Below are 15,661 nucleotides of genomic sequence, written 5' to 3'. Positions count from 1 at the left end.
ATGATGCAGGAGGCATTCAAAGAAGATGAAAGGAGTACACAGTCACTGTACCACAAAGAATGGGTTGATGTTCAGTCACTTCCAGTGGAAACATGATCAAGAACCCAAGGTACCGAGGAAGAAGTCCAAACTGCACTGAAGGCACTGGCAAAAAACCAGGCTCCAGGAATTGACGGGATATAGATCGAAATGTTTCAATAAACTGAAGTGCTGAATGAGCTCACTTGTCTAAACCAAAACATTTGGAAGATGGCTGCCAGGCCAACCAATTGCAAGAGATACATAACTGCGCTCAATTCAAAGAAAGGTGACCCAACAGGATGTGGAAACCATCGAACAGCATCATATTCAAGTAAAATTTTGCTGACAACCATTCAAAAATGGTGGCAGCTGCCAAAAATTAAGCCAGATTCACAAGAGGGTGTGGAACTAGGGAATCACTGTTGATGTCAGATGGCTGAAAGCAGAGAGTACCGGAAAGATGTTTATTTGTGCTTTACTGACTATGCAAAAACTTTTGACTGTGTGGATTGTAACAAACCATGGATAACATTGTGAAGAATGTAATTCCAGAACACTTAATTTTGTTCATGAGGAATGTGTACATAGACCAAGAGGCAGCTGTTCCAACTGAAGGGGCTACCAAATGGTTTAAAGTCAGGAAAGGTGAGCACCAGGGTTGTATTCTTTCATCATATCTATTCAATCTGTATACTGAAGCTGGATTATATGTAGAAGAATATGATATCAGAATTGGAGGAAGACTCATTAACCTGTGATATGTAGATGACACAACTTTGGTTGCTGTAAGTGAAGAAGACTTGACTACTTACTGATGAAAATCAGACTATAGCTTTCAGTATGGATTGAACCTCAATGTAAAGAAAACAAAACTCCTCACTACTGGACCAATAAAAAAATATCATAAATGGAGAAAAGAATGAAGTTATCAGAGACTTCATTTTGCTTAGATCCACAATCAACTTCCATGGAAGCAGAAGTCAAGAAATCAAATGATGTATTGCATTAGGCAAACTGACTGCAAAAGACCACTGTAAAGTGTTCAAGAGCAAAGATGTTAGCTTGATGATTAAGGTGTGTCTGATTCTCAAACCAAGGTATTTTTAGTCATCTCATTGCATGTGAAAGTTGAGCAATGAATAAGGAAGACCATGGTAAAATAAATGCATTTGAATTATGGTATTGGTAAAGAATATGGGAAGTTTCATGTAAGACTTTGTTTCTCATACTTTGGACATGTTAGGAGGGACCAGTCCCTGGAGAAGATCATGTTTGGATAAGTGGAGGGTAAATGAGAAAGAGGAAGACTCCCTATGAGATGAATTGACAAAGTAGCAGCAACAATGGGCTCAAACTAAGAATTGTGAGGATGGTGCAGATCCAGGCAGTATTTCATTTTGTTGTGCATAAGGTTGCTATGAGTCGGAAGTGACTTGACATCACCTAACTACAACAACACACACACAGTCTAATGTTTCTGAGATCATAATAATGAATGAGCATATGGAGACATAACTTTCATTTTGCTCCCTAATTCTGACTGAATTTACAAACTACTTTGATTACTTCTATTCAAGTTAAAAAAGATGACACAAGAGGATGTTTAGGAGTAAGGTTAAATGAAAAAACATTATCATAACTAGCATGAAAAACTCACTAGAAGAACTGGAAAAATAAAAATATGTTCACAGGTGATAGTTTTCTATTTTTCAGTTCTAATAGTCTATGTTTATTACTATTCTTAGAAATATAGTTATAGCTACTCTTCACTTATCAACTGTCTTGTTATTGGACAGTCTGCATTTATGACAATAGGACCAGATCTACTATCAAACTGTTTTGGGCATTAACAAGTTATAGCCAGGAGTAAGGAAGGCTGAGGTGCCAGTAAGGAATGCTAACTGTGATGGTTAGGGTGACAAGTCAACTTGGCTGGGACATGATTCTCCGTGGGTTGGCAATTAAACTCTGATGAGCTCTGGCAGTTATGTAATGTTGTTATTAACCCCCATTTTGTGACCTGCTGTGGTCATTTACTATTTTGCCGATTTTCAAGTCATCACCGACTCTTCAGAACTCAGTCATGTCAGTAACTGAGGAGTGGGCATAGGTTACTTCTATATAAGAAAAGTTTTAAGACCTTTCCCATACGAGGATTTGTTAAACCCCTTTCCAAAAGAACAAAATGAGAATGTGAATGAACTATACAGTTAGGGTAGTCTGTGTGTGTAAACAAGCTGAGATAGCACCAGAAGCTGAGTTTAATGTTTATGCAATCAGAATCAATTGTAGAAGATTGTACCATACGAAAAGGAAGTGCTAATGTTACAATTAAAGTAACAACTCTGACTGATAATAATAAATAGACTGCAATTAAGCAATCTTAACTGCTAATAAGCAATGAAGTCCTGGTGAGGCACCTTAGGAAAAGTACTCATCACAAGGGAGGTTTGAACCTCAAGGTCAGCAGTTCAGACCCACCACCTACTCCCTGGAAACCATATACAGGGTCGCTATGAATTGGAATCGACTCACTGACACTTAACAATTATAAGCATATGTTTTTACTAATGTTTATTTAGAAATTCAGAAATTGAGATAATTGTTTAACTGAAATTAGTGTTTATAAAGATGCCATCCGTGACTCCATCCATGATTTGGTTAGATCTGAGACTGGGGTGGGGTGGTGGTGGTGAGGGTGGGGGTGGGGAGGCAACTTGAAAACTAGCCTCTCTTCTGACTAGTTAGGGTTGGTTAGAAGTGGTAAGACCTATGAGCTAATGGGATCACATCAAGGTATAATATTCCTGAGAAGAGACCATTGTGGAATAAGCTAAGCAAGGAAAACTTTCAGGAGCTATTATTTGAATGGGGCCTGAAAGAATAGCTTGTTGTTAAGCACTATCAAGTCAGTTCCAACCCAACAGCGACCCTGTATAGGGTTTCTGAGGAGTGGCTAGTGAGTTGGAACTGCTGACCTTGAAGTTACCAGTCCAGTGCTTATCCTACAGTGCCATTAAGTCCTGTATAAATAGAACAGTAAGTTTCGTGATATGAATGGCAGAGAAGACTGATACAATTCTTCTGTTTATGAACTACCTTAGTTTTCATTTTCCAAAGCATACTAAACAAAGGTTCAACTTATTAAATACAAGTTGTTAATGTGCTATTGAGTTTGGATCTGACTCTGAGCAGCCCTGTACAGGGTTTCTGAAGAGCACCTGGCTCAAACTGACCTTGCGGTCAGTGCATTATCCTGCAGCGCTACACCAGGACTCCATTAAATATAAATGGTCTTCAAAAAGTTCATGGAAAAATGCCCATTAGGAAAAAAACGATGTATGGATTAAAAAAAAATACAACTTTTTACAAATGAAATCCAACTTATCTTAACTTGTTATAACATGTCAGAACAGGATTTAGTTTGAGGCACTAAGAAAAATAAAACATCAGTTTAAAAAGAGCCCCATCTCAGAGCAACACCAATTGCTAAAACTGAAGCAAGAATACACATTAAATTATGGTGAAATTTGGGTGGAAAAATGGTGAAATCATTGATGCTTTACAAAAAGTTTACAGGGACAGTGTGTTCACAAATGGATCATTTGTTTTATGAAGGGATGAGATGATGCTGAAGATGAAGTTTATACCAGCAGACCATCCACATGGGCTTGTGAAGAAACAATGAAATTTGTCCATGTCCTAATTGAGAAGGGCGGATGATTAACAGCGGAAACAACAACCAACACCACAGACACCTCAATTAGTTCAGGTTACATAATTCTGACTGAAAAATTAAAGTTGAGCAAACTTTCTGCTTGATGGGTGACAAAACTGTCACACCCAAATCAGCTGCAGACAATAACAGAACTTTCAATGTAAATTTTAAACAATGGGATCAAGATCCTGAAGCATTTCTTGAAAGAATTCTAACAGGAGATGAAACAATGGCTTTATCAGTGCAATCCTGAAGACAAAAGCACAATCAAAGCACAGGACCACAAAGTGGTCCTGTCAAAGTGAAGCAGACTAGTCAAGAGCAAGAACAGTATCATCTGCTTATCAGGAGAGCAGTTTGAAAATGTAGGCCCACACTTCATCAGGAAAGTACCCAGGAAAGGTTCACCAGAGAATACTTCTCTACCACAATGCTCCTGCTCATTTCTCTCCTCAAAAAGGGCAATTTTTCTCAAGTTTAGATGTGGGGGCATCTACCTTACAGTCTTGATTTGGACTTATGTTTCCTAATCTTGAACAAATCTTTGAAGGGGCATCCAGTTTTCTTCAGCTTATAATCTAAAAAAAAGATTGCACCGACACAGTTAAATTCTCAGAACCTTCAGTTCTTTAGAGATGGACTAAAATGGCTGGTGTTATTGCTTACAAAAAGGTTCCTGAATTTGATGGAGCTTATTATAACATGTTGAGAAATAAAGTTTACATTTTTATCTATTAATTCCACTTTCCATGAACATTTTTATAGCTCTGAGCTGGCAAAAAAGGAAAGAACATTCTCAGAGGTCAAAAATAAAGTAAAACAAGAAGACAGACGTCAGCAAGAGTTGACCAAGTTGACTTCCAGAGATTGTCCCTCGATCTTGGTGATAACCGTTCTTTTCCATTTGAGGACGTAAGGGGCTCAAGGGTCAAAAGACAAGCTTAAAACTCAACCAAGGCAGAGAGGTAGACAGAAGTTCTTTGCACAAAGGATTACACTTTACATAAGGGGTAGAAAAACAAAACAAAATCCAATCATCTCAACCCGTACACAAGGAAAAAAGGAACGTACCTTTCTCAATCTTGATGTTCTTTGGAGGGAAAGAAATTTCCAAAAACTCAAGCCATAAACTGTCCCTTCATGCTAGTTGTAAGAGCTAAAAACCATCATACTAAGAAACAAACTTAAAGTGGCGGCAGACTGGTAGTAAGTTCCACAAGACTATTCTGACGCTAGTCCAATCTTATTTCCATTATACTTCATACGATTTTTTTCAGTGGTTTTGATGTCATGAAGTTATTCCCCAGAGAACTTAATATGCTATTGGTATATTTTGCACCATTCTGTAAACTAAGGCACATAAAGTCAAGTTCAAACCATTTATGTCACTGTTGGGACCAAAGAGAGGAACAAGGTGAGCTTAAAGAAAATCATGTTGGGCTAGAAAGGAGGGATGCCCCAAAACTATGGGGACACGTTAAAAGGGCACTGGATCTGCTTCAAGGGCTCCTATTACCCAAATTTGGGACAAATAAGAATAAAAAGACAAACTGGAATCAGTGGACTAATACACTTTGAATTTTTAAAAATCATACTAGTTCATAGTGACATATATACATAAAAATGGGGTGGGAGGAGGGAGAATGATTCTTTACAAAAGAATCATTTAAAAGAGACGAATGAATTAGGAAATCACCATTTTGCAACTGTGATGTAATAGTAGATTTAGGCAAGAAGCACCAATGGATGTTAAAACCCCCAAGTAGGAGGCTGGTTACCACAGAACAGGATAGTCTTGTGGCCTCTAAGTATCACACCACATATACTAATTACAAAGAAAAAAAATGCACCTTTAAAATGGAAAGATCTGGTAGACATTACCTTAACCAAACTAAGAATCATCAATGAGGAGACAATTTAACATTATGTGTGTTACGAGGAGGAGACCTGGTGTGGCACTGTGGGTTAATGCGCTATACAGCAAGGACAGTTTGAACCTCAAGGTCCTCAGTTCAAGCTCACCAGCCGCTACTCAGAAACCTTACACAGGGTTGCTATGAGTCAGAAGTGACTTGACAGCCTTTAAGAACAACACAGTGTAACGAAATGCAATAAAAAAGAACTCATCACTTCCGTAGCTTTCTTGGCAAAATATATTTAATAGCTGAATCCAATCACGAGGAAAAAAATCAGGCAAATCTAAATTATGGGACATTCTACAGAGAAACCAATCTGGACTCCACAAAAATAATCAATACTATGAAAGATGTGAAATAGTTAAGAAAGAAAAAAACGGTCAAGGGATAGTTGTAGCTCAAAAGGGATTTAAGGCACAAGGTACCGATGTGAAATATGTGGCTCCTGACTGGCTCCTGGACTGGGGAGAAAAAGTTGGCAGCTCTTATGTGCAAAGAATCTCATGTGCTGGTAATTCACTCACCTGGACTAGGGCCTTCTACAATTTCTTTTATCACCAACCACGGTTCTTCCAGTATGGGGATCACACTTGGTCTGTAAACTGTGAGCCCTGTTGAGAAAAATATAATGAGGTTTATCTAGGAGCTAAGTAGTTATTCAGAGTTCATTATCAAACTCTTACATTTTAGGCAGGACAGATCTCTACAAGAAAATAATGGTCTATAGACAGCATCTACTAAGGGTTACATAAGTGTTCTTTACATTACAGGATAAAAATTTCTGCCACCCAAGAGGATATGCATGGGGGGATCACAGAGGAAGAATCCTTCTGTCAGAACAGTAGACAATGGGCATCAACATTCTCAGTGATCTCTGACCTATAAGCATTTTCTTTAGGAAACGGTGTAGAACATAGTCATTTTGTGCCCGAATAGGATGAGAACATGCATCCCTAGACCTCATTTTTAACTAAGTACTTCAGAGGCTCAACCCATTTTTAACAGCTGGGGAAGGAAAGATACTCTGTGGAGAATGCTGGGATGAAGAGTGGTGGAAAGACAGTCCTTACCCAGAGAAACCATGTTCCAATAGTTCTGCAGCGTTACAGTCTTGTACAATTCCTTCTGCACAGGGCGCATTAGCCCCCAGTCCTCCTGGGTGATGTCCACAGCCACATCCACGAATGTCACTGATTCCTAAAACACCAAATACAGCTGAAGTCTGTGCAAGCACGAATGCAACAGAGGACAGTGGTCACACCGAAGGTGTGTGGGTTGTCCTAAAACCCACAGAATTTTAAGCTTTAGTAGGGCTGTAAAGGCTATCTAGTCAAAACTAAGGAACAAGTGGCTCTACAGTACCCCGGAATGGCCCTGTCCCTTTCAGTGGCAAGGGACACTAACGGGACATTTCAAAATAAAAGATGATAATTTTCAGTTGACACTAATGCATGTACTTGGGAATCTGTCTTAAAAGAAGGGTTTTAAATAGAGAGGAAACACAGGAGTCAAAGTGGTCTGCTTCTCTTGTTTTGTCTTAAATAACTTAAAAGCTATTACAATTTTAAGATTTTCTTTTTTTGTATGTTATGTGATAAAATACAAAGGTTTTATTTTAAATAAAACTAATACCAGTAAGCACATTGTTGAAGGACTACACTTTTTAGACATATTCTACCATCTGGTAAGGTCCAAGCCCCTCTTTACTCTTTTTTCTTAAAACAAAATTCTTGATAGCTCTTACGTGTTGATTTCTTTCCAAATAAAATAATGAATATGTTAACAGTTAGTTGTCAAGTTATCTAAAATTTATTTTAGGATTTAAAATTTCTATTGTTTATAATTTAGAGAGGACTTAAAATATCCAAACCTTCTTTCATGTCCGATAGCATGATATGGTATTTTTTATACAGGTACTGCATTTTTACTTCTTGTTGTTAAGTGCCATCAAGTTGGTTCTGACTCATAGAGACCCTGTATAGGGTTTCTGAGGAGTAGCTGGTTGGTTTGAACCACTAACCTTGCAATTCAGTGCTTATCCTACAGTGCCACACTAAGGCTCCTTACTATGTTTGGAACTAGGTATTTTTATATTTGGGAGATTTATCATGTGAATGGGATTGTTTATTTCACTTTATGTCCTTTATAATTTGTATTAATTTTTAACATGTCATTTCTGTACCAATCAATCACCTTATCCAATTTTTCTATTACATTTAACAGGGTTTCCCTTGATTTTCTTAGGTTTCCCAAGTAAACAATAACATTTAAAAATAATTTTATTCTAGTTACCAAAGGCTTTCAAATTCCAGACTAGACATATATGAAGGGGACTTCAAAAAGTTTGTGGAAAAAAGGAATTAAAAGATAATGGAATTTGTCCATTATCTTGTATTTTATAGGAAACCTTCTTTCATTAAGGTGGTCAGAGCTCTGTAAATTAAAATTGTACAACTTAATGATCAAAAGTAATAATATGGAATGCATGGTCTTGAACTGATTGCTAATGAGGAAATAATAAATACTAATTAATAACACATATTATTTATTGCCATCACTAGTTAATGAGGCAGGATGCAGCCTACAGGATTAGGTTGTATCTTGAGTCAATCTCTTTTAAGATAATGTTGTTGTTGTTAAGTACCAGCAAGTCAGTTCAGACTCATAGCGACCCTGTAAGGATTTCTGAGGAGCGGATTGGTGAGATTGAACTGCTGACCTTGCAGTTCAAACCAACCCTGTGGTCGAGTGCTTATCCTATGGCACCATACTAGGACTCCCTTTTAAGATATGAAGGAATTAAATAAGGGAGCAGGTATTAGAGGAAGCTAATACCACCAAGAAAGAAGACACAGGAGCAAAGCTTGTCCTTCGGACCTGGGATCCCTGTGCTGGGAACCTCCTAGACCATGGGGAAGACTGATGCCAAGACACACAGAGATCTTCATGGAAGGCCAGGTCCACAGACATTGAAAGGAGACAAGGCCTATCCCCTAGAGCCAAAAGAGATAGAGAGAGCCTTCTCCCGGAGCTGGCACTCGGAATACCATCTCTTAAACCCCTCACTCATCTGTCAGTGTGTTGAACTATGGTGCCTTTTGTGTTGCTGTGACACTGGAAGCACACCAGCAGGGTCATCCATTGTGAGCAGGTTTCAGTGGAGCTTCCAGACTAACACAGACTAGGAAGGAGGACCTGGAGATCTGTTTCTGAAAAAACTGACTAGTGAAAATCTTAGGACTAGCAGCAGACCACTATCTGATAAACAGTGCTGGAAGATGAGTTCCTCAGGTTGGAAAACATTGAAAATACAACCGGGGAAGAGCTGCCTCCTCAAACTGGAGTCCACATTAATGATATGAATGGAGTAAAGCTTTTGGGACCTTCAATTACTTATGTGGTAAGACTCAAAATGAGAAGAAAATGCAAACACACACCAATAGTCAGAACACTGAAAGAACAAATTGTAGGAAAACTGAAGTTGTCAAAAATGAAATGAAGCACCTAAAGAGTGCTACCCTCGGCATTGCTGAGCTAAAATGGACTGGTATTAGCCATTTGAATCAGGCAAGCATACGGTCTACTATGCTGGAAATGAAGAGGAATGGCGTCACATTCATTGTCAGTAAGACTGTTTCAAAATCGATCCTGAAAATGCTATCAGTGACAATAATACACAGAGACCTACAAGTAAGACCAAGAGTCCTGGTGTGGCGCTACAGGATAATGCACTGGACTGCAAGGTCACTTTGAGCCACAAGATCAAGAATTCAAATCCATCAGCTGCTCCTTGGAAACCCTATACACAGGGTCACTATGAGTCAGAACTGACTTGATGGCACTTTAACAACTAAGGAAGACCATTCAACTATTATTCAAATTTACAGTAATACCAAAGATGGAAAAATATGAAGATTTTTACTAACATCTGCAGTCTGAAATTGATTAGATTACAATTAGGATGCACTGATAGCTACTGGTGACTGGAATGTGAAATTCAGAAACAAAGAAGGGTCAGTGGCTGGAAAATATGGCTTTGGTGATAGAAATGAAATGGACAGAATTTTGCAAGACCAATGATTTATTCATTGCAAATACCTTTTTTTCAACAACAGTCACGTTGGGTCTCACAGGAATCAAACAGACTACATCTGTGGAACGAGATGATGGAGATTGGTGGCTGAATGTAGAACAGAGCATCATCCAGTCACATACAAGTTCAAGTTGAAGTTTAAGAAAATTAAAACAAGTCTACAAAAATCAAAGTATAATCTCGAGTATATATCCCATCTGAATTTTGAGACTATCTCAAGAACAGATTTGACGCATTGAATATTAATGAACGAAGACCAGATGAGTTGTCAGATAGAATCAAGGAAATCATACATGAAAGAAAGCAAAAGGTCATTAAAAGACAGGAAAAAAAGAGAAGACCAAAGTTGATGTCAGAAAAGACTGAAAAACTTGCTCTGGCACTTTTTGGAATGAATAGAGTGAACGGAAGAAATGGTAACATGAACTGAAAATTTCAAAAGATAGCTTGAGAAGACAAAGTATTATAATAAAATGTGCAAAGACCTGGAGTTAAAAAATCAAAAAGGAAGAACACGCTTGGTAATTCTCAAGTTGAAAGAAGTGAAGACAAAGATTCAAGTCTTGAGTTGAAATACTGAAGGATTCTATGGGCAAAATGGAGTCCTGGTGTGGCACTGTAGGATAAGCAATGTACTGCTAACTACAAAGCTGGTGGTTTAAACCAAATGGAAACCCTATAAAGGGTTGCTAAGACTAAAAACAACAACAACAATAGGCAAAATACTAAATTACACAGGAAGTATCAAAAGAAACTGGAAGGAATTCAGTCAGTGTACCATAAAGAATTGTCCGATATTCAACCACTTCAGGAGGTAGCTTATGATTCAGAACTTAAGGTACTGAAGGAGGAAGTCCAAGCTGCACTGAAGGAACTGGAAAAAACTCCAGAGTTCAGGACCTGATGAAGTATCAACTGAGGTGTTTCAACATATGGGTGCAATGCTAGAGGCGGCTCACTCATCTATGCCAAGAAATTTGGAAGACAACTACCTGGCCAACTGACCGTAAGAGATCCATATGTGTGCGATTCCAATGAAAGGTGATCCAACAGAATATGGAAATATCGAACAATATGATTAATATCACATGCAAGCAAATTTTTGCTTAAGATAGTTCAAAATCAGTTAGTTGTAGAAGTACATCCTCAGGAAACTGCCAGAAATTCAAGTCAGATTCAGAAGAGGATGTAGAACAGGGGATATCATTACTGATATCAGATAGATTTGGCTTGAAAAGCAGAGAAAACCATAAAGTTGTTAACCTGTGTCGTAATTGGCTATGTAGAAATATTAGACTGCGTGGATTATAATATATGATACATAACATGGTGAAAAGTAGGAATTCCAGAATATTTTGTGTTCATGGAGAACCTGTATATAGACCAAGAGGAAGCTGTTCAAACAGAACAAGGGGATACTGAATAGTTTAAATCAGAAGCATTGGGGTCGTATCCTTCTACCATTCTTAAACCTGTATGTTAAGCACATATTCTGAGAAGCTGAACTATATGAAAAAGAACATGGGATTAGGGTTGGAGGCAGACTCACTAATGATCTGAAATATGCCAGTGACACAACCTTGTCTGCTAGAAAGTGAAGAGGACTTGAAGCGCTCATGAAGATCAAAGCCTACAGTCTTCAGTGTGGATTACACCTCAACATAAAGAAAACAAAAATCCTCACAGGTAGACCAATAAGCAACATCATGATAAATGGAAAAGATTGATGTCGTCAAGAATTTCATTTTACTTGGATTCACAATCAACACCCATGGAAGCAGCAGTCAAGAAATCAAATCTGTTGCAATAGACCTCTTTAAAGTATTAAAAAGCAAAGATTCACAATGAGGACTAAGGTGCACCTGTCTCAAGCCATATTTTCAATTGCCTCCTATGCATGCAAAAGCTGCGTGATGAAAAAGGAAGACTGAAGAAATGATACCTCTGAGTTACTAGTTTAGGTGAAGAATACTGAATATACCGCGGACCAAAGAAGAACAAATAAAAAAGAATGTATGAAAGAAGAAGGAACACCCCTGTGTTGAAGAAGCCAGAATGTTCCTTAGAAACAGGATCACAATACTTTGTCTCATGTACTTTGGGCATCTTATCAGGAGGGATCACTCCCTGGATAAAGACATCATGCTTGGTAGAGGGTCTGAGAAAAAGAAGACCACCCTCAATGAGATGGACTGACACAGTGGGGCAAGGGGCAAGAATGGACTCAACACAGCAATGACTGTGACGATGGTGCAATACGGAGTGCTGTTTCATTTTGTTGTACACAGGGCTGCTATGAATCGGAACCAACCTGATGATATCGAGCCACAACAATATTGTCTATTAATTACTTATTATAATTCAGGCATCATGAAATTCAATCCTCACAACCTAAAAGGTAAATTTTATTAAAGTTTGAAGAACTCAAGTTATGAGTGGTTAGTATCTTGTCCAAAAAATTATATATTCTATGGCAGAGCATATAACCAAAACTAGATAGTGGAGGTCAACCTCTTAACCTCAATGCCAGTCATGCACTGAACTGTGTGCACCCAAAACAACTGGCAACTAGGTTGGGCCATGGTTCTCAGTTATTTGGTAGTTATATAATGATGTAATCATCCCTCTCTCTCATGATGAGATCTGGGGAACACGGTGGCTCCGTAGGATAAGCACTGGACTATGAACCATGAGGTCGGCCATTTGAGCTCACCAGCTCTCCTTAGGAAAAAGATGAGTTTCTGTTCCTGCAAAGATTTACAGGCTCAGAAGTCCCTATACAGGTTGGCTATGAGTTGGAAGGGAGGTGACAACACTTAACAACAACAATGATGTGATCTGATAACAACAACAATGATGTATCCCTGATCTGATGTAATTAGCCTACTGTTGTAAATCCTCACTTCTATGATGTTAATGTGGCTGGATGTAATCTACAGGATGAGGTTTTATTGTGAGACAATCTTTTTTAACATATAAAAAGAAATTAAACAAGCAAGCATAATTCAGAGGTATCTAGTACTACCAAGAAAGAAGAGCTGAAACTGGAGTGCATCCTTTGGACCTGCACCATGCATCTGAGGTCCCTGCACTGTGAAGTCTAGATCCAGAGGAAGATTGATACCATGATACACATGGAAATCTCTAAGGAATGTTAAGCCAACAGAGGCTGAAAGGAGAACAAGGATCTTTCTCCTGAACCAACAAAGAAAGAAAGTCTTTCCCTGGAGTTGGCACTCTGAATTTGGATCTCGAGTTTTCTAAAATGTGAGAGAATACATTTGTTTGTTAAAATCATCCACTTGTGGCCATTTCTGTTCTAGCAACACTAGATAATGAAGATACTGCCTTACAGTCAACGAGTAAGTACAAGCAAGTCAAGAAGGCAATGGAAGTCCATTTCCTGTAAGGGTCTATTATCTACCTTAGCATACCAAGGTGATCTACTGAGAAATGAAGCTCAGGTTCTAGATTAAGGCTTTGGGGGACACAGGCATTTCAGAATTAGGAAAGGAAATATCCTTATACACTAAAAATGCATTTTAAAATCATAGAAGAAACTTGAACTCACTTTAGTCACCAAGTCATTTAGCCACCCTGACGGGAAAGCAGTGGCCATATCTTCCTCTGGGGTCTCTTGGGAAAGGGTAGAGTTCTGAGGAGGAGCTAGGGAAGAGAAAGAGACCATGATGGAGATGAATCCTGTTAGAATACCTTGGGTTTCTTCAGTTTAGAAATCCTTCACAACATATATCCTTAACTTTTCTTAAACTAAGATGTCAGAGGAACCCCCAAACAGCACCCTTGCCTCAAAGAATCAGAGAGAAAGGCAATGACTAATCCTAAAATGACAATGCAGGCTTTCAGAATAAGTCTGCTCTGGGACTCTTAAGTATATGCACCAAATTCACAATTTGCCAACTAAATCCTTATGTGACATAAATGGTGTGAGCTGTCACTTTCCTTAATAAGGAAATGTTCTCTGACCCCTTTTCTATAGTTTTGGAAGCATATTATTGTAAAATCTAATTTGCAGAGCAAATGAATGGCAGAATGGTATAAACCTCTGCAAGTAAACTTTCTGAGAGTTCACATGGGGGTAATTTGGTTATGACTGGTCATTCCTTTTTGACACATCTCTGACTTTAGATACCATTTGTTTGGTCCCAAGCAATTTGAAAGTGGAACATAAAAGCAGGATGAGGTGGGTGGGTGGGTGGGGGCTGGGGTTCTCACTCACTCACAGATGTTCCTTCTTCCCCAGTTTCTTTAAGGGGGCTACTCTCTTATGTGTCCTAACCACCCAGCGCTCCCTCCCCTTTCTGATCTACAATTCTCACCTTCCTCTTCTAGAATCTGGGCCAAATCCTCCACCAGAGTCACCACTTCTTCGCTGTTCTCAGGATACTGGGACTTCACCCAAGTCCTAACCTCCCCAGGCAGGATAGTCAAGAATTGTTCCAACACCAGCAGCTCCAGGATCTGTTCCTTTGAATGGATCTCGGGTCTCAGCCATTTCAGGCAGAGTTCGCGAAGCTGAGTCAATGCCTTTCGAGGACCAGACAGTTCTGGGTAAGGAAAATTCCTAAAATTCTGTCGACGGGTCTCAGTGTCACGCGAGAATCTTGAAGCAAGGATTTCTTTCTCAGTACTACGGGGTCCATTCTGAGTCCTGTCTGGCTTCCACATTAGAAAGATCTGGGAGCGCAAAGAGCTGGCCATCCTCTTGCTTGGGGCTAACATTGCTATGGTCAGGAGAGTCAGTCTGGCACTATTTCTCCAGCAGGGAGCCAACTGCTTGAAGTCTCATGCTAGAGACACGAAGACAATTAAGATTAAGAGCTGCTTTAGTCAGAGGCTGACCAGGTCAAGGGAAGAGTTTACAGTCTTTTGTCACAAATTTGAGCCAGAACATGTAGGATGGTTAAGACACCCTGAAACACAGGAACGGATATGAGATCAAGATTTTCTGGCATTCTTTGCTATACAGATACATACAGAAACAGACTTCCCAGAGAGACCATAAATAAACACACACGGGCTGCACCTTGGTCTCCCCACAAAAGATAATTTGCAAGTTGCATGGAGATGGGGTAGGGAGTAGGCTGATGTATACAAAAAAAGGTGGTGATCAAAGCAAAAACTTCAGGAATCATGAGTCAAATGCCAGATACACTTCTATTTGTTGAATCGGGGGAAAAAGTGATCATATTTTAGTCACTGATATTACAGAAGGTATAATGGTGGAACTAACTGGCTTGCAACAAGAGAGCAAATCTATTGTTACTTGGAACTAAGTAAAGAGAATTTAATAGTGTCCATGAGCTCTGGTAGCGTAGTGGTTACGAATCGGGCTGCGAACCTTAAGGTCAGCAGTTCGAAACTACCAGCCGCTCCGCGGGAGAAAGATGAGGCTTTCTACTCCCGTAAGGATTTACACCCTCGGAAACCCTGTACAGGGTCGCTATGGGTCGGAACCGACTCGATGGCACTTAACAACAACAACAACAACGTTTCCAAAGGGAACTGTCAGGAAAACAGGGCCATTTGCTTGTTTTAAACCCACCAGCCACTCCTAGGAAACCCTTTACAGGTCTCTATGAGTCTGGACCAAATTGTAGGCCCTTCACAACAACAACAACAACTTGATTCCCATGTTAATGCTATTGGACTGGAAGGAATCTCCAAGTACAGAGGTGGGTGGGACTTCGTGCCCTTTACTTCGAATCGATGATGACTCGACTGGGAGGCAATGGGTTTGGTTTGGGTTTTGGTCAGTGTCTCGAGGGGACACAATTCCCTAAGAATAAAACTGAAACCGGCCTGGCCTGGAAGCAAAGAGACAGCTACTCACGGTTTCACCAAGACTGTTTACAAGGCCCTGCAGGGGGACGCACAGGCCTGCGCTGCACT

At 39.4% G+C, this 15,661-nt stretch overlaps 1 protein-coding gene across 1 annotated transcript in view; it reads right to left on the bottom strand.

Moving 5' to 3' along the window:
• The window catches only part of ZNF287 (zinc finger protein 287), a 26,259-nt gene extending 11,768 nt beyond the window's left edge, over window positions 1-14,491 (bottom strand). The window contains exons 1-4 of the mRNA XM_006875901.1: window positions 14,089-14,491; window positions 13,320-13,414; window positions 6,726-6,852; window positions 6,180-6,266 (exon numbers count right to left, since the gene is read on the bottom strand). Of these exons, the coding sequence (XP_006875963.1) occupies window positions 6,180-6,266; window positions 6,726-6,852; window positions 13,320-13,414; window positions 14,089-14,491 (712 nt within the window). The remainder of the gene's footprint in view (window positions 1-6,179; window positions 6,267-6,725; window positions 6,853-13,319; window positions 13,415-14,088) is intronic.
• Window positions 14,492-15,661: the final 1,170 nt, after the last annotated feature.

The sequence above is a fragment of the Chrysochloris asiatica genome, unplaced genomic scaffold, assembly GCF_000296735.1.
Source record: "Chrysochloris asiatica unplaced genomic scaffold, ChrAsi1.0 scaffold00346, whole genome shotgun sequence".
In the NCBI taxonomy this organism is placed as follows: domain Eukaryota; kingdom Metazoa; phylum Chordata; class Mammalia; order Afrosoricida; family Chrysochloridae; genus Chrysochloris; species Chrysochloris asiatica.
Note: the sequence above shows the minus strand (reverse complement) of the source record. Positions and strands in the feature narration are given on the sequence as shown.